The 25,244-nt window shown below is 36.1% G+C and overlaps 1 protein-coding gene across 9 annotated transcripts in view; it reads right to left on the bottom strand.

Moving 5' to 3' along the window:
• Nucleotides 1-25,244, bottom strand: part of HERC4 (HECT and RLD domain containing E3 ubiquitin protein ligase 4) — a 129,058-nt gene that overhangs the window by 27,449 nt on the left and 76,365 nt on the right. For 7 of the 9 annotated variants that reach the window (XM_037062669.1, XM_037062667.1, XM_037062660.1 and 4 more), the window contains 5 exons: nt 23,716-23,835; nt 11,367-11,390; nt 9,159-9,257; nt 5,403-5,570; nt 5,035-5,178 (listed from right to left, as the gene is read on the bottom strand). In XM_037062669.1, the coding sequence (XP_036918564.1) occupies nt 5,035-5,178; nt 5,403-5,570; nt 9,159-9,257; nt 11,367-11,390; nt 23,716-23,835 (555 nt within the window). Of the gene's footprint in view, nt 1-5,034; nt 5,179-5,402; nt 5,571-9,158; nt 9,258-11,366; nt 11,391-23,715; nt 23,836-25,244 lie in introns of those variants that run through there. The other 2 variants (XM_037062665.1, XM_037062668.1) reach the window with 2 other exon arrangements.

Genomic DNA, 25,244 nt, shown 5'->3' with positions numbered 1-25,244 from the left:
GTCGCTGGTTTGATTCCCAATCAGGGCACATGCCTGGGTTGCAGGCCGGTTCCCTGCAGGCCAACTCCCAGCAGGGGACCCACTAAAGGCAACCATACATTGATGTTTCTCTCCCTCTCTCCTTCCCCTCTAAAGATAAGTAAATAAATTTTAAAAAAACCACAAGTGGTTTAAAAAAAATGCTTAAAGGAAAATTATCCAATTAAAAAGACATTTTGCTGCCCTGGGTAGTGTGGCTCAGTGGACAGGTGCCGGCCTGCAAACCAAAGAGTTCAATCCCCAGTCAGGGCACATGCCTCAGTTGTAGGCCTGGTCCCCAGTAGAGGGTGAGTAGAGGGTGTGCAAGAGGCAACCACACACTGATATTTCTCTCCCTTTCTTTCTCCCTCTCTTCTCCCTAAAAATAAATAAGTAATATCTTTAAAAAAAATAAAAAGATACGTTGCTGAAGAAGATATACAATGACCAGGCAAGTACATCATTAGCCATTACTAAAATGCAAATCAAAACCGCAATGAGATATCACTTCACACCCACTATATTAATAAGAAATATATAAACAAATATATTTCAAAATATATAATAATAAAAGGGAAACGGCAACATTAGTGCCTGGCACATGGAGAAACTGGAATCCTCATATATTGCTGAATGAGATCTAAAATGGTATAGCCATTGTGGAAAGGTTTGGTGGTTCCTCAAAAAGACAGACTTTTCATATAACCCAGCAATCCCACTGCTGGGTATATAACCAAAATAATTGGAAAGCAGTGTATAAATAAAAACTTGTACAATACATGAGTGGTCACAGCAGCAGTATTCACGATACTTTACCAAAACAGGTTAACAACCCAAATGTCCATCAGTTAATGTTGTAAATGGATAAACAAAACATCGTATATCCAGATGCTAGAATATTATTCAACTATTGAAAGGAACAAGGAAGCCAGAGGAAAAAAGGCCACACTGTTGTTTCATTCCAGTTGAAATGAACAGACAAATCCATAGATAGTAAAGTAGTGATAGTCAGGGGTTGGAGGGAGAAGGAAATGAGGAGTAACTGCTAACTGTTTCCCTTTGAGATGATGAAATGTTCTAGTACATTTCATCATGTACTATGGTTGCACAACACGGCGAATATACTAAATGCCACCAATTGTGTATTTTAAAATTCATAAAATGGTGAATTTTACGTTATGTGCATTTTACCTTATTAAAAATATTAAAATAAAAAAGAACATACAGCCCTGGCTGGTGTGGCTTACCAGCCGAACTGTGATGGCTTGAGTGTGGGCCTGTGAACCAAAGGGTCAACGGTTCGATTCCCAGTCAAGGCACATGCCTGGGTTGTGTGCCAGGTCCCCAGTAGGGGGCATGGGAGAGGCAACCACACACTGATGTTTCTTTCTCTCTTTCTCCCTCTCTCTAAAAATAAATAAAAAAAATGTTTTTAAAAAGAAAAAACACACAGCCCTCTCTGTCTTTCTCCCTCCCCTTGTCAGGGATTAGTAATTTTGGCCAGTATAGCCACAACACTGGCTACATACAGGGTATATTGAATAAATATCTTAAAGATGATAGCTATAAAGTTTCCCATTGGTAATTTGCCACATAAAATGGAAAGGGAGAAAAGCTAGAGTAAACTACGTGGTGTTTCCATAGAATTAGAGCTAACAGTATACCACCTCATGACTTTCCACATATACAGATACAGCCATGTAGGTTGAAAACCATGACAGGTATGCATGTGTGTACACATACACACAAAGTTCCAATTTCTGTCTGTTGTGAGAAACTGAAAGCAACAATTCCCCGGCAGTAAAATTATACCTAGCATCCAGAGTTGATTTCTAAATACCATTTTCCACTGGAAGAAGTCACAGCTCTTAAGAGAAATGGCTAATGCTAAGGCTGGGGTAAACAAAACACAAGATGAACTTGGAACATTTCATTGTACCAAATGTAAAGAATAATGAAAGAATGGGGACATGTCAAATGTACACAAAAGCACTCTGTGGAGGTCCCATTGGCCAAGTCGAGATATAACTGAAAACGTCTCATCTCACAGAGATGCATGTTGAAGACTGCCTTCCCCTAGTCTCAAAACATTATCTCTCTGCAGAACTTAATAAAAGCCCACTGAAAAATTTGTATTCCAAGCAGAACAGGTCTCCATCTTGGGTACCCTCTCAAATTCTCTAAGCTACAGCTATATAACTACAAACTGCTTTAAGTAGCAGTGCCAGGAAGACCACCATAATTTAAGCAGATTGTTCATCTACCTCAAAGGCCATCGGGACTATTCCACCATGTCTTACATGCCCCAGAACTTAAAGGATATGCCTAACCCCACTTCCATGTGGCACTGGATAGGCCCTAAAATCTGGCATGATCGTACAACTGTCCTTGCTCCACCAAACCCTTTCACTGTTTGCTCTGGCACTCACAATCTATCACTTGGAAAACTATCCATATCCCACTAAACTTCTTTCAATTTTCCTTCCCCTTTTTCTAAACAAACAAGACTGTCTCCTAAGGACCCCATTCCACTCTCACAGACACAGTGTCTGTTTTCTCTTCCAACCTCTCATATGATTGGGCCTAGAGGCTGGTCTTCTGGCTCTTCACTCCTCTAGACTTCCTTCTATTTGCCTTTCTAAAATACCCAGCTCCTCTGAAACGCATGCCAACTGACCACACCTCCTGCTACTTAACCGTACCTCCTGCAGTCACTTAAGTAAGCCTTCCATGGTTCCCTCCCTCACAGATTTGGGCACTATGTTATGCTTTCTTTCTCTACCACTATTCCTGCCATTATTTCTGATTTTAATATCCAGTCAAAAAGGACATCCAACACACTAGCCTCACTATTTCTTGACTTGCTTATTTCCAACAATCTTGCCCTCCATCACATTCCTACAGTTACATATTACACTCAACTGTAACCCAAATCTCAAGCACTCCCTATTTAACCATCATTTCTTACTTTATAACTCATTTCTCCTAATAACTTGACTCACACAACTGAACTCCACCAGAGGCTATAATCCACTGACCCCACCACTATTTTTTTAACTCTATCACCACCCTCAATGAAGTCCTCACTTTCCTTTCAAAGGTTAAACTCCATGATCCATCAAGATGATCACTTCCTTGCCCTTCTTGTTTATATTCAATTGCTATAACCCCAACCTGAATAAAATTAACTGTTTCATCCTTACCTTTACTTTTACAGCAAAACATGACTAAAGAAACAATCACGTTGATTGGTCTCACTTTAAATCCATGAATGAAAGTTACAAATGGTCCTCCAATGCTCCCAGTCTAGTTCTATATTTATTTACAGTCAACTTATTTACCGGCTCCCTGAAGTGATTATTTTACTACTTCTCCTTTCTCTCTGAACTGTCAACACCCTTCCGTCTCTCATCCCAACTCTCTAGTGACTTTGCACCTTATTCCACTGTAAAGTAAAAATGACTGTAAGAGAACTTGCACAATCTCTTCTTCACAATAGTTTAAATTGCACAAATACAGAGATTTCTCATGTTCCCTTCATTCACTTTCCCCAATGATAACACCTTAAATAAACATGGTCAAAACCAGGAAACTGACAATGATATTCATACTGTTATGCACTTACATTTATTTTTAAAAAGACTAAGCCATAATATAGCTTTTAAAAATATTACCCATAGAAGGAAGGAGAAAAATAAGGTGGAGGGTATAGATAGAGGCAGAAGTTAAGACTTCTTAGATATTTTATTTTACAGATTTGACTTTAGAACTATATAAATATTTTTATGTAATTATAAAAATAAATCGAATTTAAAGAAGTAATTCCTAAAAATCAAAACTAAAGTTAAACAAGTTAACCTAAGTATGTATCCACTTCGTGGTATAACAACAGAGTATAGAAAATTCAAGTGACATCCAAACACTGCTCTTTGCATATTTCTCCTGGGGGTATATGCAATAGACCAAAAAAACTGCAAAACAACTTTTAGTAACTATTTTCAGTTATCATAATGTTGGTACTGCTAGGCAGTAAATGTGTAAGTCTGGAACATTTTCTCAGATCAAGTACATTAGACAGCAAGAAATCTATAAAGAGTATTGAGACTGTGTCAAAGGACTCAGGTGCCCACCAGAAGAGCTCTCCCTGGACAAAGACGGCATAATGCAAGCATCAATAAAGATATAACTGCAATGAACTGAAAAACATCAAATGTTTAAATACATGAGCAAAACCAAAAATCAAACCAATCTGCTAAGCACCAATATATAAGCACCAGTCTTCAGTGAATGCTGATATCACAAATGAATAAATAATGCATTAAAAATATTAATGGTAAATATTAAATTTAATAGTAAATATTCTATTCAAATTTCTTTCAACTCAAGTTCTACAAATAGAATCATTCATTTCATTTATTGTATCTAAATGAGGGGTCAGCAAACATTTTCTATAAACAGACAGGTGATAAATATTTTACTTTTTTGGCCACAGGGTCTCTTTTGAACTATTCAACTCTGTCTCTGCAGTTGTAGCTAGAAATCAGCCACGGATAATAAATAAATGGGCATGACCTTATTTACAAAAGCATGTGTTGGGAAGAACTTAGGTCACAGACCATAGTTTGTTGGGTAGTTAACACTGCCCTAAATGATAAAGGTAGAGAAATCAATAATCCCTAATGATAAATTAACTCTTCCCAGATGAAAAGTTAATCTGGTAATTATTATTCAGTCCTCACATCTAAATCAGTAGATGAAAAAGTCAACACCATTTTCAGGCTGGCCATTCCCTAACATATTTTATTTTGCTATTTTGAAATGTGTTCTATTGATTTGTTTCGATGACTCTGAGCCCAAAACTTATGATTTTTCAAATTGCAATACAGCCAATTTCTGAATCAAATAATGTTAGGAATCCAGTAATAATTCTTATTTACTGAGTTAACTTGATATATATAGGTACAGATAAACATAGGCACATACATAAAAAGTAACTTAGACGGTTGGGCTTTTTACCTTATCAGAAAACCAAATCAGCCTGGAATCTTCATAATACCTAAACATGCCATATTTAGGATCCAATAATTCCCTCATGATGAGCAAGAAAAATTCTTTGCGTACCCCTCCTGCATCAACAGCATCTTCTCCAACAAATATAACCTAAGATAGCATAATATAAACAATGAATGTAAAGAATGAAACTACACTCTAGAGACCTTATAACATGCTATTAATTACAAATAAGTGCTCAGCAATTAATTCGAAAAAATTTTAAAGTACATAATTTTATTAAGATTCAAAGATACACAAAACACAAACAGGAACACTTTAAATATATTTTCTAAATGAAAGTCCCAATTACCTAATAGAAAAAGTCAAATTACCTTGAGTGGTTTTTTGTAGTCTATATTCTTTGTTTTCCTAAGGACTTCCATTGCATCTCCTACAATATTTTCTCTACGTACCACTAGAATTAAGCAAGGATTCACAGACTCAATAACTGGGAGAAAAAGAGAGGAGACATTCTGTCTGTGGGCCTGGTCAATAGCCATCTAGAAAAGAAAAGATTAAAATTTTAATAGCAATGCTACAAAGAAGCTACTTATGACTAAATAAACCAAACTCTACCTATTAGATTCCCTATAATAATTCCCATATTAATGAATTCATATAGCAGCTAACATAGTATCTACTACAGTAAAAGAGCTTAATAAACTGTGTTTGGAGCATAAAAAGTACCCTTTTGAATTTTTTACACCAACATATAATGAATGACACCATTAAGCAAGCACAGAGCCCCGGCTGGGTGGCTCAGTTGGTTGGAGCAACATCCCGTGCACCAAAAGGCTGCAGGATCAATCCCTAATCAGGGTACAAACATAAATTACGGGTTTGGTCCCCAATCAGGGTGTGTATAAGAGGAAATTAATCCATGTTTCTCTCTCTCCCTTCCTCTCTTCTTCAGCCAATCATCAGGTGATGATTTAAAAAAAAAGTAAGCATGTAACTATGATACTCATAAATCTGAACACTGTTGTTTCTCTAGAGAACTGGGATGGGGAGTAAGGTAAAAAATAAAACCAGCATTGAAACAAAACTCTAAAGAGGGTAAGAAGCAGCCTGTCTAAATAAGTAGGTATTAGAGAAATTCATCTAGTAGAGTGATCACCATATGTGCTTAGAAAGCAAGCACTTGGCTTTTACCATTTAAAGTCTTTCTTCTTTTCCTATGGTTTTTCCTGTTCCTGTTCTAAAATGGAATATCATGTATTAAATGTACCAAGTGATTAGCTTATTGCTTTTATTAAAGAGTGACAAAAAAAGTTTTATGAGCTGTGATTTAAGAACCTTACAAAAACACTTAATTTTTTTCTATTGATGAAAATGAAATAAGTACATCTCTAAAATACCCCCCCCATCTATTATTTAAATCTGGAGGGATTTAGAATAACAATATGCATTAATTTTAAAGGAATGAAAATAGCTATCAACATTTGAGAAAGGAGTTAAATTGTAAAGCATTTGTAGAATATAGAATGCCCAAGGACTCTGCTTCCTTTCTTTATCCTTAGTCTTATGTTAGATATCCTGTACCAGAGAAACACAAGAAACTTTTACAAATATATTTTATTGATTATACTATTACAGTTGTCCCATTTGTTTCCTCCTCTTTACTCCCCTATGCCCCACCCCCTCACCAGCATTCCTCCACCTAAGTTCACGTCCATGAGTAGTACGTGTAAGTTCTTTGGATTTTCCATTCCCCATACTATTCTTAACCTTCCCAACTATTTCGTACCTACCATTACTGGTTCTTATGCCCTGTACCTTCTCACCCATTTTTACCACTCTCTCCACACTGATAATCCTCCACGTAATCTCCACTTATGTAATTCTGTTCCTGTTGTGGTTGCTTGCTCAGTTTGTTTTTGTTTTTAGGTTCAGTTGTTGATAATTGTGTTTGTTGTCATTTTACTGTTCGTAGTTTTGATCATCTTCTTCTTCTTAGATAAGTCCCTTTAACATTTCATACAAGGGCATGGTGACGATGAACTCCTTTAACTTGGCCTTGTCTGAGAAGCACTTTATCTGCTCTTCCATTAGAAATGAAAGCTTTGCTGGATAGAGTACTCTTGGATGGAGGTCCTTGCCTTTCATGACTTCGAATACTTCTTCCCAGCCCCTTCTTGCCTGCAAGATTTCTTTTGAGAAATCAGCTGACAGTCTTATGTGAACTTCTTTGTAGGTAACTGTTTCCTTTTCTCTTGCTGCTTTTAAGATTCTCTCCTAATCTTTAATCTTGGGTAATTTAATTATGATGTGCCTTGGTGTGAGCTTCCTTGGGTCCAACTTCTTTGGGACTCCTGGACTTTCTGGAAGTCTATTTCCTTTGCCGTAAGAGAAAAGTTCTTCATTATTTTTTCTAATTAAGTTTTTAATTTCTCCCTCTTTCTCTTCTCCTTCTGGCACTCCATGGTTTGGATGTTGGAATGTTTAAAGTTGTCCCAGGGGTTCCTAAGCTTCTCCTCATTTTTTTTGAATTCCTGTTTCTTCCTTCTGTTTTGGTTAAATGTTTATTTCTTCCTTCTGCTCCAAATCATTGATTTGAGTCCCAGTTTCCTTCCCTTTACTGTTGGTTCCCTTTATTTCAGTTTGCCTAGCCTTCATTTCTTCCTCTACTTTGTGACCATACTCAACCATTTCTGTCAGTATCCTGATTACCAGTGTTTTGAACTCTGCATCTGATAGGTTGGCTATCTCTTCATTGCTTAGTTCTATTTTTTCTGGAGCTTTGATCTGTTCTTTCATTTGGGCCATATATATATATATATATATTTTTTTTGTCTTGCAGCACCTGTTATGTAGTAAGGGGTGGAGTGTTAGGTATTTCCCAGGGCAGGGCAACCCAGGTCATTGAGTTGTGGCACTATATGTGGGGGAGGAACCTGATGGGGAACAATGCCGCTTGCTTAGCTCTGGGTTGGCTTTCAGTCACTTTCCCCACTACCCACAAGTAAAGTGGGCCCTGTTGTTGCTGATTCCTGTGTGTGTGTGTGTACACATTCTAGGACCCTGTGAGTCTCTCCAACGAACTCTCCTGTGAAGCTGGGAGTTTCTCCTGCCACTGCAACCCCCACAGATTTTCAGTCAGAAGTTTTGAGGCTTTATTTCCCCACACTGGAACCGAGTTGCTCGTTCTGTCTCTCTCTGCAGTTGTTCCTTCCAGTTTACCCACAGGCAAATGTGGGACCAGTGGTCCACCAGCCGCCACCTTGACGACCTAGTCCTCTCTGACCCAGCTGCCCGTCTCTGCCCCTCCTACCAGTCTGATGATTAACTCCTTGACTGTTGGACTTCCATATTGCTCAATTTTCTGGTAGTTCTGGGGTTTTTTTGTTTCTAAGTTTGTTGTTGTCCTTTTGGCTATGCAAGGAGGCAAAGTGTATCTACCTACACCTCCACTTGAGAAACTGTTTTACTTAGAGGTTGAAATGATACAGCAATCTTATTGTGGCCCTTCAAAGTCATAATGTAAACTAGTTTTAAAAATCCTCACTATACATAAGAGAATGCTTAACATAAAATAAAAGAGGGAGTGGGGGAAGAAAGGACAGAGATAAGGAAGAGTCAATCAAGCTTAGAAAAATATTTTTACTAAAACTTTCTAAAGATATTTCATTATCCTCCTCCTAACAAGTGATCAAATGCATCCTACTTTCACATTATTTCATCTCTAGTCATTTCCATCTTTTACCAAGTATATAAAATGGGAATACACAAGAAACAAGACTTGAAACAAACCAACATTCAATCAAGTAAACTAGTGAAATTATTTATAAAGACTGCATGTTTTCTTAATGAAAGAGACTATACCATTTTTAGATATATAATAAAAAAGGCTAAATTATTCTATTTTCATTTAAATAGATGTCAAATAGCCCTCATAAGATTACACATGTCACATGCAACAGTCCTCTTTATAGGTATCAATGGTATGCTGCAAAAGACAGACCACACAGGTACAAAATGGCCCGAAGATTAGTGACTATCAGCAAATTTCAAACATCTGCTTTTAAAAACTCCATGAAAACCATCCAAAATCCACTCTCAAATCAGATTAATATGATACAATATTTTACCTGCATCTGTAAGACTGCATCTGTTTGTAACAGAGTTGTTTTTGCTTGGGCATCAAATACAAATGGATATGTGCAGATTGTAACAGGGATATCTGCCAACTGGAAATAAAAAATTAACTTAGTACAAATTGGTTTGTGATTACATTTCCTATAGTTACTATCATTTCTTGTAAAGCTGCCCATATTCTTGGTTTATTCATTACATGTTGTTCAGGAATTACCAGTAAAACATGTTGGTTATTTGCAAATACAGGCACACCTCAGAAATACTGCAGGCTCAGTTTCAGAACACTGCAATAAAGCAAGTAACACAATAAAGCAAGTCATATTTTTGCTGGTACAGGGTCTTGCCTTCACTTTGTAAAAAAATCAATGAAGCACAATAAAGTGCAATAAAATGAGGTATATCTATATAGAATTTTTACTGATAAACAGGGCTTGGAATAACCCAATTCCCAACATTAGGAGGGAATTATTCTTGCAAGTCCACACAATCATAAACTGCAAGTATCTTTTCCTTAACATATTAACTCCAAGTTCAGTGAAGTACATTGCAAATTATTCTAAAGTTTGGGACCCCCAATGAATCCTTAAGTACTTAGTTCTTATCTGCTAGGGCTACTCTATCAACGGAGGCCAATGGTAAAGCAAACTACTTATTTATTCATTTAACAGATATTTACTACAGGCCATTAGGGTGCCACCATTAACGGGTCCAACAATATGCTCATTTAACATACAAAATAAGCACAACTAGTATTATTACATTCTGTCAACCTTTAAAATTGGGAGATTATTACATATATTATATCATACATTAGTCATCTTATAATTACTTATCCTTGAAGGTAATGCAGTGATGGACTAAGAATTTCGCACAAAAATACAAAGAGCTATGAACCTCCAGTCAACCGACTATTGACAATGGAGGAGGATGTAACAAAACAGTATAGCTGTGTCAGCCCTGACCCAGCACCCATGCTATAAGGCTTCCAGTGAAAACTTAATACACCACGAAACAGACCAGTTCTTTTTAAATGCTTAAAAAACTCTTTGAAGTAGTCTGAATCTGCATTTTTTTATATATCATTGTGCATCACTTTGTTTTTTATTTCAGTTGTCATTTTGCCTCTGTGGGGAAGTATATATGGTTTAAATACTTCAGAGTCTTCATGCTCTCTCCTTAAATTATCTTTTTTTTCTACACTAAATACTCCATTTTCTCAGCCATTCTGAAAATATGGTTCCCAGCTCTTCTCCATCGTAACTGCCTTATTTTAAATGTATTTCAGTTTGTCTAACACTCTTTAAACTATGGCCACCAAAAACAAAATAATACAGTAATGCCCAGTCAGTACAGAATATCAACTGTGTTCTCAACACAGAAGACAACACCTGAATTATATTAATCTTACAGTAAATTATTTTTCACTGTATTTCATGACAGTTTCTACCACCATCCTGTGTTTGTGTCACTAACTAGCTACTAATGGCAGAAAGTCATTTCACTACTCTCGAACCCCAAAGACTGAGGTGATTTCAAAAGTTCTCTTTGTAAAGTACACACTGTATTTGATAATTTTATCTGAGGACAAGGAAACTTCTAGGCCTATAATTCAAAGTTAACTCCAAATGCTTCATTGGTTGAAGTGGGGAAAAAAGCAAAGCAAAAGAACAAAACAGCCCATAACAGAAGTATAAAAGAAGTACCAACATTCCTAAGTGTTGAAAAGTAGGCTTAGGATTGCTGATTATATAATACAATAAAGTGAGGAAGATAATCATAGCAAAAATTTATTTAATTTTATGACCATTTCATCAATTATTACTTTAAAAATTGAAGATTTTACTTCTCTGACATAAAATGCTTTCTGACTTATTGTGTATGCATGTGTCAAATTTTAAAAGCATGTTTTTTAATATACTAAGAACACATCCAATTTTATGCTGGAAGACTTTAGGAAAACAGAAACAAATTTTAAGTAAATATTGTTGAATGAAATGATAGAGGTGTAATGTTAAAACAGGGATTTTAATTTTATTCATAAAACTCCTCTGAGATTCTATACAGCACAATTTGTAAACATTCATTTTTATAAATAATTGCATATATGTTTCAGGTTATACAAACAAAGAACCTACGGCTCTCCTATCACTTAAAGCAAAGAATATTTTACTCTGAACATGAGACTATGACACCAAACTTACCTCAGTTAATCCATGATTGACATCCTAAGTCAGCAGTGCAGGATGTAACAATAATGAGGAAAGAGCAGTGTTAGTGTCCAGCTTTAACTATTTCTATTCAATGTAGCATTTCATATATTTTGCTACAGAATAACACTGAATTACTGTAGTAGAATACACCTACAACAAAACTTACCCTTTCTACATGTACCTTATAGATCTATAAATGTAACACTTTTGTTTCAGATACCTTGTGATCATAAAATCATTGAGACTTGAACATAATAAATTTGGTTTCAGCAATTGAGCACCCAATATGAATAATTTAGGTAAAAACAAGGAAACTAATCCTAGGCTAACTTGGTTCTGAAGAAATAACTTTATGGCTCAGTTTTTCTACCTGGCAAGTGGAGAAAACAGTCCTCAAACTTTAACACTTGGTTAATCTTGACAAAATGTTTGAAACGTGGTTAACAGAGTAAAATGTTATATGGAAACAAAGTGAGAAAAGTAAGTCGTAAGTTGTTTTTATTTTTCAGAAAAAACCAGTAAAACATAGATATCTTATATTATGGGTTAACACTAAATTGGCTTAAAATAGAAAGTAGAGGACAGGGCAAAATGACTGATAAGTAGAAAGAAGAAATGGAGAAAGAAATATTTAGGAAAAAAATACTGGGTTGTCCAAAAACTTTTTCAAAGGATGGCTGTAATAGTGCTTTGTTGCTGTTAACTTCATTAAAAACAATTTGATTAGATTGTGTTATGACAGCTGTTATAACAGTTAGAGTGTATTGTGATAGCTGTCATAACCGCTGTCATTAAAAAAATCAAAATTGGGCCCTGGCTGGTGTAGCTCAATGGGTTGAGTGCAGGCCTGCGAACCACATGATCGCGGTTTGAATCCCAGTCAGGGCACATGCCTGGGTTGCAGGCCAGTTCCCAGCAGGGGACTCATGAGAGGCAACCATACATTGATATTTCTCTCCTTCCCCTCCCCCCTAAAAATAAATAGATAAAATCTTTAAAAAAAATAAAAATCGGTAAATGTTGTATAGCCATTACACTATTGAAGATGGAAGAAAATAAGCAACATTTCCACATATTATGCTTTATTATTTCAAGAAAGGTAAAGACACAACTGACACGCAAAAAATAAAAAAAGATTTGTATTATAGGTGCTGTGACTGATTAAACATGCTATAAGTGGTTTTCAAAGTTTTGTGCTGGAGGTTTCATACTGGATGATGCCCCACAGTATGGCAGACCAGGTGAAGTTGACAGAGATCAAATCAACAAATTAACTGAGAATGATCAACATTATACCATGAGGGAGACAGGTGACATACTCAGAATACCCAAATCAATATACTTATCGGTGAAAATGAAAGCTCACCACTTCATGGAACAGAAACATATACTTCATTGTAAAAAGCTTTCACACATACACTCAAGGTATAGACTCAAAAGTAGTGCTAGAATCTCAAAAAATGTTCAGAAATTTGCAGACTGTAGTTTGTACAGTGAAGAATGAATCTTACCTGAAGAGAGGTCTGACTTTGACCTCTACTACTGGCAAGTGATGTATAGATGTTTGGAATGTCTCCTAACAGGACTGTCTTTGTTTACCTGAGGGCTCTGAGCCCTGTGATTATCAGTGCTGCCTGCAGAAGGACTTGAGACTAAAGGTCAGCCACATGGGCAGTACGCCATCAATAAAGCCTCTGGACACCAAGGCTCTGCTGAGCTTCCATGGTTGGAACTACACTGTGAGCACTGTCACACATAAATGCTGGGAAAATGACTTGTCCATGACCATACAGAGAAGAAAAGAGAAGTTCTGCCTTTGGTACCTTTCCCAGACTTCACCTATGTACTTCTTCACATGGATGATTTTAGTCCATATCCCTTCCCTGTAATAAACTGTGAACGTCAGTATAACAGTTTTCAGTGAGTTCTATGAAAACTTGGGAGAAAATTATTGAACCTGACAGTGGTTCAATTGGTATTAGAAGTGAGGGCAGTCTTGTGTGGACTGTTCCCTATAACTTGGCAGTTGGCTAAATTCTCACATGCATTGAGGGGTATCACCAAGGGCTTTAAAATATTAGCAAAGACTGCCCTGGCTGGTGGACTGAGCAGTCTTAAATGCTTAAAAAAATGCTTAAAATATTAGCAAAGACTGCCCTGGCTGGTGGATTGAGCACGAGCCTGCGAACCACAAGATCTCAGTTCAATTCCCAGTCAGGGCACATGCCTGGGTTGCAGGCCAGTTCCCAGCAGGGGACTCACGAGAGGCAACCATACATTGGTATTTCTCTCTTTCTCTCCTTCCCTTCCCCTCTAAAGATAAATAAATAAAATCTTAAAAAATATATATTAGCAAAGACTTAGGGTTCCCTTACTACATTATGCTAAATAAAGCCAAAGCCATACAAACACATGCAAATTATGACTATACAACAATATGACTATTCTGAGAAAGTTAATTGTTGGTAATAGTTTCTTTCAAAAAACTCAGAGTACCAAGTTATCACTACATAGATGTACCTACTGACAGTGTTATTAACAAGAATATATTTGGAAGCTGTTCTGCAAAAAAAAAAAAGCCTTTTAGATTATACCCGGTTTAATTTGAAAGCAATTTAACAGGGATATTTGAAATTCTTTTAATAGTATATACTATATTGTATAGACATGTTTAAAGTGCTATTGCTACTGAGAATGTCTAAATAGGCAAAGAAACACCTTTAAATATTTTCTGACTACCTAGGCCTGTGGATAATTACACTAGGTCCCAAGGTAGTTTTATCTCAGGAGATGGGTTTTATTCTTAAGTAATAAAATATTAATATATATGCACTATTTTATTGCATATAAATAAATAAATAAAAGATGCCATGCATATCATTATGTACTAGAAAGCTGATAAAGTTATTTTAGAATGTACAGCGTAACTAAGTCCTACCAAAGCAGAACGTAAGTTTGTGAAGAGAAATGCAAATTGGAGGGAATATGAGAAATGAGACATGTGGAAAACTTGAGGAAAGAAGAGAGGCTATTAAGCAAAGTGATTTACCTAACAGGCATCAAATGGTCAACCAGATTAAAATCATTATTAGAAATTTCAATTAAGGGTTTAGTATCTTTGACAAAAGCGCGAGAGAGTTGTTACATTGGTTGCAAATTTCAGTCAGTCAAAGAAATAGTTCCAAAAAAAAAAATTTAACAGGAAAACAAAGGGGTTTGAGGAGTCAGAACAGAGTAGTATAAATCATATAGTCAACTAAAGGTCTATTGCTAAAAATTCAATGTGTGACCTACTATTGGCTCCAAATTCACACATCCAAGCACTAACTTTTGACTGATTTCAGAGTGGGGACCCTGAAATTGAGTCATAGCAGGCCTAACGTTATTCAATGTCCTAGAAGATGGAGCAAGAAAGGCCCGAAAGAAATGTCCAAAAGTCACATGGTCTAAAGACGACTTCACCAATGCTTAACACTAATGGTTAACAGTGGTTCCAGTGGGTTATACACAAAAATGATGCAGCTCCCTGGCTCATTTTAATTGCAACCAATTACTTATGGCAAAACACCATACCATTGCTGGTGTCATCATGATTTAAGTGTGTAAATATGATTATTCCAAAATGGTACAAAGAAAAAATAACAATGTTATTAAAGTAATTCAAATAAATATGAAAGGTCTTGGTGGCTAAACAGAAATAAAAAGATACTTTTAAATCTTAAAGGAAATAAAAAAACACACAAATATGATTTAGTAACCCAATGTGTAAGGAATCAATCCAAGAGTTTGCAAAATATTATTACCATTAGAAATGACTGGGAGCTTTGAAAACAACGAACTTTCCTGAGAAATATTTTAGCTGCAAGGAGCACAAATGTATTTTAATTTCATCTTTTTATTCAGTGAGATGAAACTCAAACTCGGGAAGTCAAGTACTGATGTATTCTCCCAAAGCTGGTCTCCCTAGATATAGTCCTAGTTTGCTGGTGAATATGTCAGGTTACTAACTAGCATTGTCCACAGCTAAAGTACAACAACTTAACTCCACAGAACAAATACAGTGATGATTTAGAAGCACAGCACAGTTAATACTGAATAAATAAGACGTGACAAAAATCTATATCAAAAACCATTTTAAAAAGCTAACCCATTTACCAATTATCTTCATTTGCCTACCTACAGCTGAAAAGTCTTCCATAGGTATACACATCTCTTAAAATAAACAAACATGCATTTTAAAAAATGCTTAACTTGAATCTCACAGTAATTCAAATAGGCACAGACCCAGTATAAACCTTTCTAAATTCTATCCTAAGTTAGTAAATTTTACTAGATACATATTGATATGTATAATAAGTAACTTTAAGTATAAGAAAGAAAGTAAAAAAAGAGCAAAGAGTTTAGTAGTAACCACTAAGTTATTTTTATAAACAATTTAAGGGCAAAAAAGAAGGTAAGGAAATGTACAATTGAGTATGGTACCTAGAAAGTATGAGAGATTCTAGTCTAGAGGGAGGCATAAGTAGACATACTTCACCTCCTGATGCAACCACAAAAAGAATTACAACTAAATCTCAAAATAAATAACATCCAGAGCTGTTAAAAAATAGAACTGTATGGAAATCTGACGACCAAGGATTTAAAGAAATCACATTCATCCAGACAGGTAGGAGGGGCAGAGATGCGGAGACTGGCAGAGAGGCACAGTGTGGTGCAGCAAGGCAGTGGTGACAGAAGGGGAATGGGTGGTTCCACATTCATGTGTGGTGGATAAAAATCAGGAGGGATACCCTGGGAGCAAGCGATCCCATCCCCAGGCCAGACCACACAGCCCAGGGTTCCAGCACTGGGAAGATAAATCCCTGTAATTTCTGGCTATAAAAACCAGTGAGGTTGGGGTGCCAGAAAAAACTGCCAGATTTTCAGGAAACTCCACTTATAGAGCCAGCAGGTCTTAAGGGGGGACTGCCAGGCAAACCTCCAGAAGCCAGGCAACAGCACAGTCCCCGCTCTGAACCCTCACCCCACAAAGAGCTACAAAACAGTGAACAGGGTTGGCCCACCCTGGCATTACCTAATGCTCCACCCCACATAATTTACAGGTGCCTTTTCAACCACAGGCCATGCTACTAAGACAGAGAGTCAAAGCAGCTCTACCTAATTTACAAAAACAAACACAGGGAGGCTGACAAATTGAGGAGACAAAGAAATATGGCCCAGATTAAATAACAGAACAAACCCCCAGAAAAAGAACTAAACAAAATGGAGATAACCAACCTAAGAGATGCACAGTTCAAAACACTGGTGATCAGAAGGCTCACAGAACTCATTGAGTACAGCAACAACATAAAAGAAGAGGTACAGGTTACACTAAGTGAAATAAAAAAAAAATCTACAAGGAACCAACAGTGAAGGGAAGTAAACCAGGATTCAAATCAACGATTTGGAACATAAGAAAGAAAGAAATATTCAACAACAGAAAGAAGAAACAGTTCAAAAAAACAAGGACAGTATAGGAAGACTCTGGGACATCTCCATCTCCAAAAAAAAAAGAGCCAACATCAGAATTATAGGAATGCCAGAAGGAGAAGATGTAGAGCAAGAAATTGAAAACTTATTCGAAAAAATAACAAAAGAAAACTTCCCTAATTGGTGAAGGAAGTAGACACACAAGTCCAGGAAGCACAGAGTCCCAAACAAGTTGGACTCAAAAAGGACCATACCAAGACACATCATAATTAAAATGCTAAAGGTTAAAGAGAGAATCTTTTTATTTTTTTAAAGATTTTATTCATTTACTTATTTTTTGAGAGGAGGGAAGGGAGGGAAAAAGAGTGGGAGAAAAATATCAATGTGTGGTTGCCTCTCAAGTGCTGCCACTAGGGACCTGGCCTGCAACCCAGGCATGTGCCCTGACTAGGAATCGAACTGGCGACCCTTTGGTTCTCAGCCTGTGCTCAATCCATCGAGCTACACCAGCCAAGGCTAAAGAGAGAATCTTAAAAGTAGCAAGAGAAAAACAGAAGTTACCTACAAAAAGTAAGACTGTCAGCTGATTTCTCAAAAGAAACTTTGCAGGCAAGAAGGGACTGGCAAGAAATACTCAGTCATGAAAAGCAAGGACCTACAACCTAGATTACTCTATCCAGCAAAGCTATTATTTAGAATGGAAACGCACAGATAAAGTGCTTCTCAGACAAGGTAAAGCTAAAGCAGTTCATCATCACCAAGCCATTATTACAAGAAATGTTGAAGAGACTTAAGAAAAATATCAAAACTATGAACATTAAGAAGGCAACAAAGTCACAACTATCAACAACTGAATCTAATACATACATACATATATACATACATATACAAACAACCAGAACAGGAACAGAACATAGGTATGGAGATCATGTAAAGGGTTATCAGCTAGGAGGAGTAAGGGGAAAAATGGGGGGAAAGGTGCAGAGTTTAAGAAGAATAATTGATAGGTACAAAATAGACAGGAGGATATTAAGAATAACATAGGAAATGGAGAAGCCAAAGAACTTATATGAATGATTCATGGAGATGAACTAAGGGGTGGAATTGCTGGAGGAGAGCAATTTCCCCTTTGTCCCTCCCCAGGTGGAGGGGGACAAAGGGGAAAAATTTGGGACAACTATAATAACATAATCAATAAAATATACTTTAAAAAGTATAAGAGAAAAATCATCAAATAGCAGAAGGTAAGAGGAGAAAGAGAACTTATGTGTCCTTTTGTTTTGCTAAGATATTGCAGAGGTGGAAAAACAAATAAAAAGTAAAACAAACCCAAATGGAAAAGTTTCATACATCAAGATCAGAGTCTTGTAAAACAACTAAAACAGAGATGCTTATATAGTAACCAGCAGGAGTAGGAGGATTAATTCAAAACTTAATGAAAACATGTAAAGGGAAAGAGTTAGGTGAAAAAGAATGGGAAAACAGAAAGGGACGAGGTGTAGTCAGAAGTATCACTAGTACAAAAGGATATTCCATGGAAAGCAAAGAACTTCAAAGAATCAGTTTCATGGTTTGGAATCAAGGACCTGTATGCCTGACAGATTCTTAAAATCCTTAACTGGGAAAGAGTGTAAATCAAGGAAAAAATATCAACAGATTATGGCATAAAGACAAATATAATAAAAGGTAAAATAATTTTCTTACACTGTTTACAACAATGTAAAGGTGTGTGTGTGCGTAAGTAAAATTTATATACACATATATATCATAATTCACAGTAATTATGTTCTATCAAGGAATACTTTAAACTTTCACACTGAAGCAATGGAATTATTTCAAGATCATAAATTCTGTTCAATAATGGTATACACAAGTATGTTTATATATACATATACACACGTCTATGTTTATATGAGTACATGTACACACATCTGTATCACCACCACAAAACAGCATGTGAGGACCTTTAGCATGGACTCTTTAAAACTTTATTTATAGAGTCAATATAATATTCAACTCAGTATTAATATTAGTGATACAAATATGAATTTTATTAAAAAGCCTCAGGAAAAAACTCTTTAGAGTTAAGTAAAAATACAAAATGTGAAAGTGCTTTGAAGTCAATAAAAAAAAAAAGCTCTGTCATAATAAAAATTAATGAACTATTTAAGAACTGCACAAAGACTTTCAATTTAAACTGTCAGCCTTCTATTCCCAGAGACACATTAGAAGAACCCATGTATGGATATGGGTTCTGGATTCTGATTTGTAAAATAGGATATTAAACCCACTAAACAAAGTAGATAAGAAACAACTGGAAACTGTCACAATCACCTACTTCAAAAAAAGCATATGGTTGAAAGAGTAGGGTAACAGAGGGCAATTCTCAAGTACAGCAACCATCTAATAGATCCAAAAAGAATGAGAAGCAAAGAGGAAATACCAAGACATAAAAAGGTCATTCCCTGACTCTCTTTACAAGAAAACAGTAGAACTGAAAAACCTCCTAAGAAATTTAATCTGATATCACCCAAGCTACATACCAAGAATTTTGATACAGGCCTGCAAAACCTAAAAGTAAATAATCAAACCCTAGCTTTTCCACTTAAAACAAGATTACTGCTAACTTAAAAAAAAGAAAACAGAACAAAACAAATCCCATTAGACTGGAAATTCTTTTAATGTGCAAAGAATACAAGTGGTTTATGACCTATATACACTAGATATAAATTCAGATGTCAAAACACATCTGATTTAATTCACAGTGATCCAAGAGGACATGACCCTGTAGGAAAATGTTTCTAAAACTGGGCTTAAAGATTCCTAGGGGATATATTCTTAGTGTTCTATGCCTGCTCCAGGAGAATTATTAATTTTAGGTTTTTACAGAAATAATTTGGTTAAAATTGATTTTAAAAATCTCAGGTTAGGATAATCCATTTATAATACCAGTATTCTATTCAATTTCCAGAGTTGCAATGGTTGTGATTATAATCAAGCTAGTACCAAACATGATCTCTATGTCTAGGACTTTGTACATAGTGTGCTTGATAAGTGAAGGCCAGATGAGCATCACATCTCATCCTAAAAGCAAATGTTTCATTGTAGTTCATAAAGGCAGCAAGAGAGGTTATCAGACAACTCAGAAAAGAAGCTACTGACAAAGTATGTTTCAAGACAGCAAATAATAATAACCACCATTTTACCAGTATTTAACTATGCCCCAGGAATTGCCGCAAGCACTTTCAATAGATAACATCAATTAATCTTCTCCATAACTATAAAAGATAGATACTATTACCTCTAATTTACAGAAAAAGAATTAAGTAACTTCTAACTTCCCCCAAGAACATAGAATGATAAATGCCAAGATAGAATTCAAACTCTAGCACAATTACTTTACACTGCTTCTTTACCATATTTTGGTGTGAACTGAAATTCCTGATTATCAGAACATAATCTCCTCCACACTAAATGTTAGATTTATTTTTAAACCTGTAGTATATATAACTGATAAATTTGTCATGGTTTAGAGTTCTATTAAAAGCTAAGCATCAGGAGTTTACAACTACTTTAAGAGTTTGTATGTATTTGAACAAAATAATCACAAATAGTGTAAATGAACACAGGGCTTAAGAAATTGTTTTACTTTAGCCTTGGCTTGTGTGGCTTTGTGGATTGGTACCGCCCTGCGAATCAAAGGGTTGCAGGTTTGATTCCCAGTCAGGACACATTCCTGGGTCCCTGGTTGGTGGCGTGTGAGAGGCAACCACACATTGGTGTTTCTCTCCTCTTTCTCCCTCCCTTTCTCTAAAAATAAATAAAATCTTTACCAAAAAAAGAAAAAGAAAAAGAAACTGTTTTGCTTCAAAAGGGGTCCATATATCCTCCAGTTTCAAAAACACCACTCAAAAACCTGTACTACCCTAGGTGGTGGTTAGGGTTTCCGTGAAAAATCTTGGAACAAAGTTCATTTATGAAGCTTCAATTTTCTTCATTGGTAAATAGTTTCAGTCTGTTTCATGGTAATATAAGGGTGGGCAAAAGTAGGTTTATAGTTGTGAGCACATGAAGCAGAGTTTATTCTTGTGCTATTAATCCTTATATGATGTAAGTTTTCATAGGAACAACTGTAAACCTACTTTTGCCAATCCCTGTATTATGTCCAAAAATCTGTGTTCATTAAAAAGGTAACATAAGACTTCAAAGAAATATTATTGAGGACTTTTAACATCAAGAAACAGGGTTTTTCCTCTGCTCTTAGCAGGAGGTGCTATGGCGAAAGAGTTCGAAAAGCCTTGCCTAAGTGAAAGATTTAGTTTAAATAGGGAAGAGGAAATATTTATTCAAAACTTTCCCAAGGTCAAGTATTTTCTTTCTTAAAAAACTGTCTATGGCCTCTAGCTACCACTCCACTATTTTTACTCCTTCCTTTTGATATACTATTACAGCTGTCCCATTTTTTTCTCCCTTTTATCCCCCTCTGCCCTGCACCTCTCCTCCCTCCAGCAATCCTCCCCTTAGTTCCTGTCCATGGCTCGTACAGTTAAGTTCTTTGGCTTCTCCATTTTCTACTGCCTATGGTTGTTCTCTATTTCTCACCCCCAAATTTCACTTAAGCATGACTCACCCTAGACTAGAATTAGCCAGTTATCAATAACCTTCATGTAACAAAATTCTTCGCACAATTCTATGATTTTATCCTATTTCTTGATAGCATTCAACAGTTTCTCCTCCACTTAATCTTGGTTTCCACAACTCTCTCCTAGTTTTCCTGCCTTGCCCACCACCCCCTAGTCTCCCTGGTTGAGTTCTCTCCTTTCCTCATTTCATCTTCAATCCATCAGCAATTCTTGTCCCTTTCACTTCCAAGAGTTATTTCAAGTCCACTTCTCTCTTTCATTTTACACCACCAACATTCTAGTCACACCAATCATTTTATATTCCCTAATTGACTAAAACAATCTTCTAACTAGTCTCCCCTCTTTCATTTTTGATCTATTCCCCTCACCCCATTCTCCATAGAGCTGACAGAACAATGATTTAAAAATATAAAACACATTATAATACCCACTGCTTACCACTCTCCAATGGCTTACCACAACACCCCAGAAAAAATATGTGTTCCTGATCCTAATTTAGAGAACCACCATGATCTGGCAGCTGCCCACTTCTTTTGTCCTTTCCCAGTAGTCTCCCTACTCCGTATTTTAGACTTCCTACACACTGGCCTCTTTCTATCCTTTAAACGGGTCAAGCTTTTTCTCACCCATGTATTTTACTAGACGTTCATTTTTCCTAAAACTCTCTGTACTCTTATCTTACACAGCTGCTTTTTAACATTTAGATTATGGTTCATACTTCATTACACAAGACTTTTCTGATTACCCAACTGCATGAAATCATACGGTCTTGGTTATATTCTCTTATTTTAATTTTCTCTCTATATAAAGTACATATTATTAACTAATACTTTTTGCTTTATTTGATTACTGCCCATCTTGCCCAATAGATTATAAATTGTATGAGAACAGGACCCTTAACTACCTAGTTCATCACTGTATTTCCAATACCTAAATAAACGCCTGTTACATGCAGGATTCCCAATAAGCATTTGTTGAATGAGCAAATGAGTATACCTAAATCTGCAGAATAACTACAAACTTGAGCTGGATTCCCAGTGATTTGGGGCAGGGGTCGGGGCGTGGCGGGGGGGGGGGGGGTGAGGGNGGGGGGGGGGGGGGGGGGGGGGGGGGGGGGGGGGGGGAGTGAGGGTTGGATCAACAAATCTCTCCCAATCCTTACCCAAGTACCTAGTGAGGCAAAAGATATTCTAGAAGTGACCTGATACCTATAGCTGAGACTACCCTAAGAAGAGTATGCACTAACCACATTGCCATTAGAAAACTGTAAGACTTTTTTTAATGCCTACTAGACATATTCCAGACACTATTAAAGGTGCTGGTGAATAAACTGACAGAGTATCCACAGGGAGCTTGCCCCTGGTGCCTAGCAAACAATAAAAAGACTACTTACCCTTCTCGAACTGCTAGACATAATGCTTAAATGATCTACTTAAGGGGTGGAATAGATGGTCTCAAGTATACTACAATGGTTAGCAAACAAGAGTATTAAACCTGACTGTTCTATATCTAGCTGCTTACCCATATCTAAAATTTTGTATGCCTCATTCAAGTTTTATAAGACTATGCTATTATTTTCATGGGACATTAAATGTTCAGTTATTAGAGACTGAGCCACATAGAAAGAAGTATATGCAAATGTAGATGTATATCAAGAAATTGGAAACAAAATTAAACACATAAAGGGGGAAATAAAAAATAGAATAGATAGTTCTAGAATTCTCCTCTAGTAGTTCTGAGGCAGAAATCTCAGTAATATATGGGTGGGCAAAAGTAGGTTTATAATTGTGACTGACACTCTTTTGAGTTAATAAAGCTATTGTAATCATCATAACCTGCAAGTCTTTTTCCAAACAAGCAACTGTAAACCTACTTTTACCCACCACTGTATATTCTTAGATTTCCAATATCTGTGACTCAATATTCTCAACATTAGAGAATTAAGAGGAAATCACACTGAAAACAAATAAGGGTTATAAATCCATGTCAAATTTGCATTTTTCTTAGAAAAGTGTAATCTATCTTTCTGGTTTGGCTTTGGTATAAGACTGGAATGTTTATAAACATGTATAACATCTGACTGCTCCTTTGCAATGTATTTTTATTTCAGTAATAACCTCTGCATTAAAGTTCTAAAAAAAACTTTAGCATTTCAAAAACAAGCAATTTTTTTATATTAGGACAAATGATACATAAAAATGAAATAAAAAATGCAACAAGAAACATACCATTCCATAGGCCTGCTGTTGAACCCAATTGATATAATCATTCCTTATGTCTATCAATTCTTGTACTTCATGTACATAAAATTTATCATACTGTATAATCTGCCCCGTTTTCTCATTTACCTACAAAAAAAAAGTGTCATTAACATTAAATTTAACTAGTACCTGAGACAGGCTGAAAAATGTTTTAATAGAAAACAGCTTGATTTTTAGCTCATTTCCTCTTTCCATAAAAAATAATTTACTGAGTGCCTACTACATGCAACATACTAGTTAAGTGCTATGGAAAACAGACTGGTAATATGTGATATATGCATTCAGTACCTGAAAATCCAATAAAAATGAAAAATATTTATATAACCACCAAATAGTATGAGATACATATCATTAAAATATACACAGTATATATAAACTAGAAACAATAAGGACTTCTGGCCAGGGATGAGACTTAAATGACAGTAAGAACTGCTAATGCTTCCTGGCCAGCATGACTGGGTTGGCTGGAGTGTTGTCCAACCAACTGTAAACTGATTCCCAGGTTTGATCCATACCTAGGGCACATACCTAGGTTGAGGGTTCGGTCTCCAGTAGAGGTGCACACAAGGGATAACTGAGAGATGTTCCCCCTCCCTCTTTCTCTCCCCCATTCCCCCTCTCTAAGTTAAATGAGCATGTCCTCAGGTGAGAATAAAGAAAGAAATAAGTAAATAAGAGATACATTACATTCACAGGCCGGAAACAGATTAACAAGACTCAACAAATGCAAAAATGAGTCTGACTAAATTCTAGTTTTATAAAAAGCAGTCATATAAAAAACATATTTGGTACAACAGAAGAAAACTGAATATACCTAGATAGTTAGATATTACAGAATCAGTTAATTTCTTTGAGAAAAGTAACAGTATTACTTTTATGTAGGAAAATGCCCAAGAAAATGAATTCTGATGTATTAAAGGGCATACCAGAATTTTACTTTCAAATGATTCAAAGAAAAAAGTATACAATATACACACATTTATAAAGCTAATGTGACAGCATGTTAACAATGGCTGAATCTAGAATGAAGGACACACAGGTATCTATTTTATCTGTATTTCAATGTTTCTGTAAATAAGGCAATAAAAATTAGAAGAGTTTGTATTTCAATACTTCTATATATAGAATGATAAAAATTAAAGAGAATGAAGTGAAAGGATTTTAAAAAGGTGTGAGAAAGAGCACTCCTGGTAGAGAAAACAGCATGAACAAAAGGAGAAAAAAATCTGTATACACCCGCCTCAACTAAACTGATGGTACAAGAAGAATGAGAGGCACAAGGATCAGAGCTGGACCCAACACGCAGCCTGGAGCAAAGCTCAGCTAAACCCTGTCTAGATCCGATGAAAGTTGTCCTCTGCCAACTTTCAGGCTGAGGCAGGGACCATTACAGTAGGAATGAGAATGCTTATTACTGTACGCCAATTAGTTTCAGTGTGTTTTGTTGCTGAACATTACTGTGCCCAAAGCTAGTACTTGGGGATATATGGTTTTAA

The sequence above is a fragment of the Sturnira hondurensis genome, unplaced genomic scaffold, assembly GCF_014824575.4.
Source record: "Sturnira hondurensis isolate 20B ecotype Veracruz unplaced genomic scaffold, ASM1482457v3 Scaffold0014302, whole genome shotgun sequence".
Taxonomy (NCBI): domain Eukaryota; kingdom Metazoa; phylum Chordata; class Mammalia; order Chiroptera; family Phyllostomidae; genus Sturnira; species Sturnira hondurensis.
Note: the sequence above shows the minus strand (reverse complement) of the source record. Positions and strands in the feature narration are given on the sequence as shown.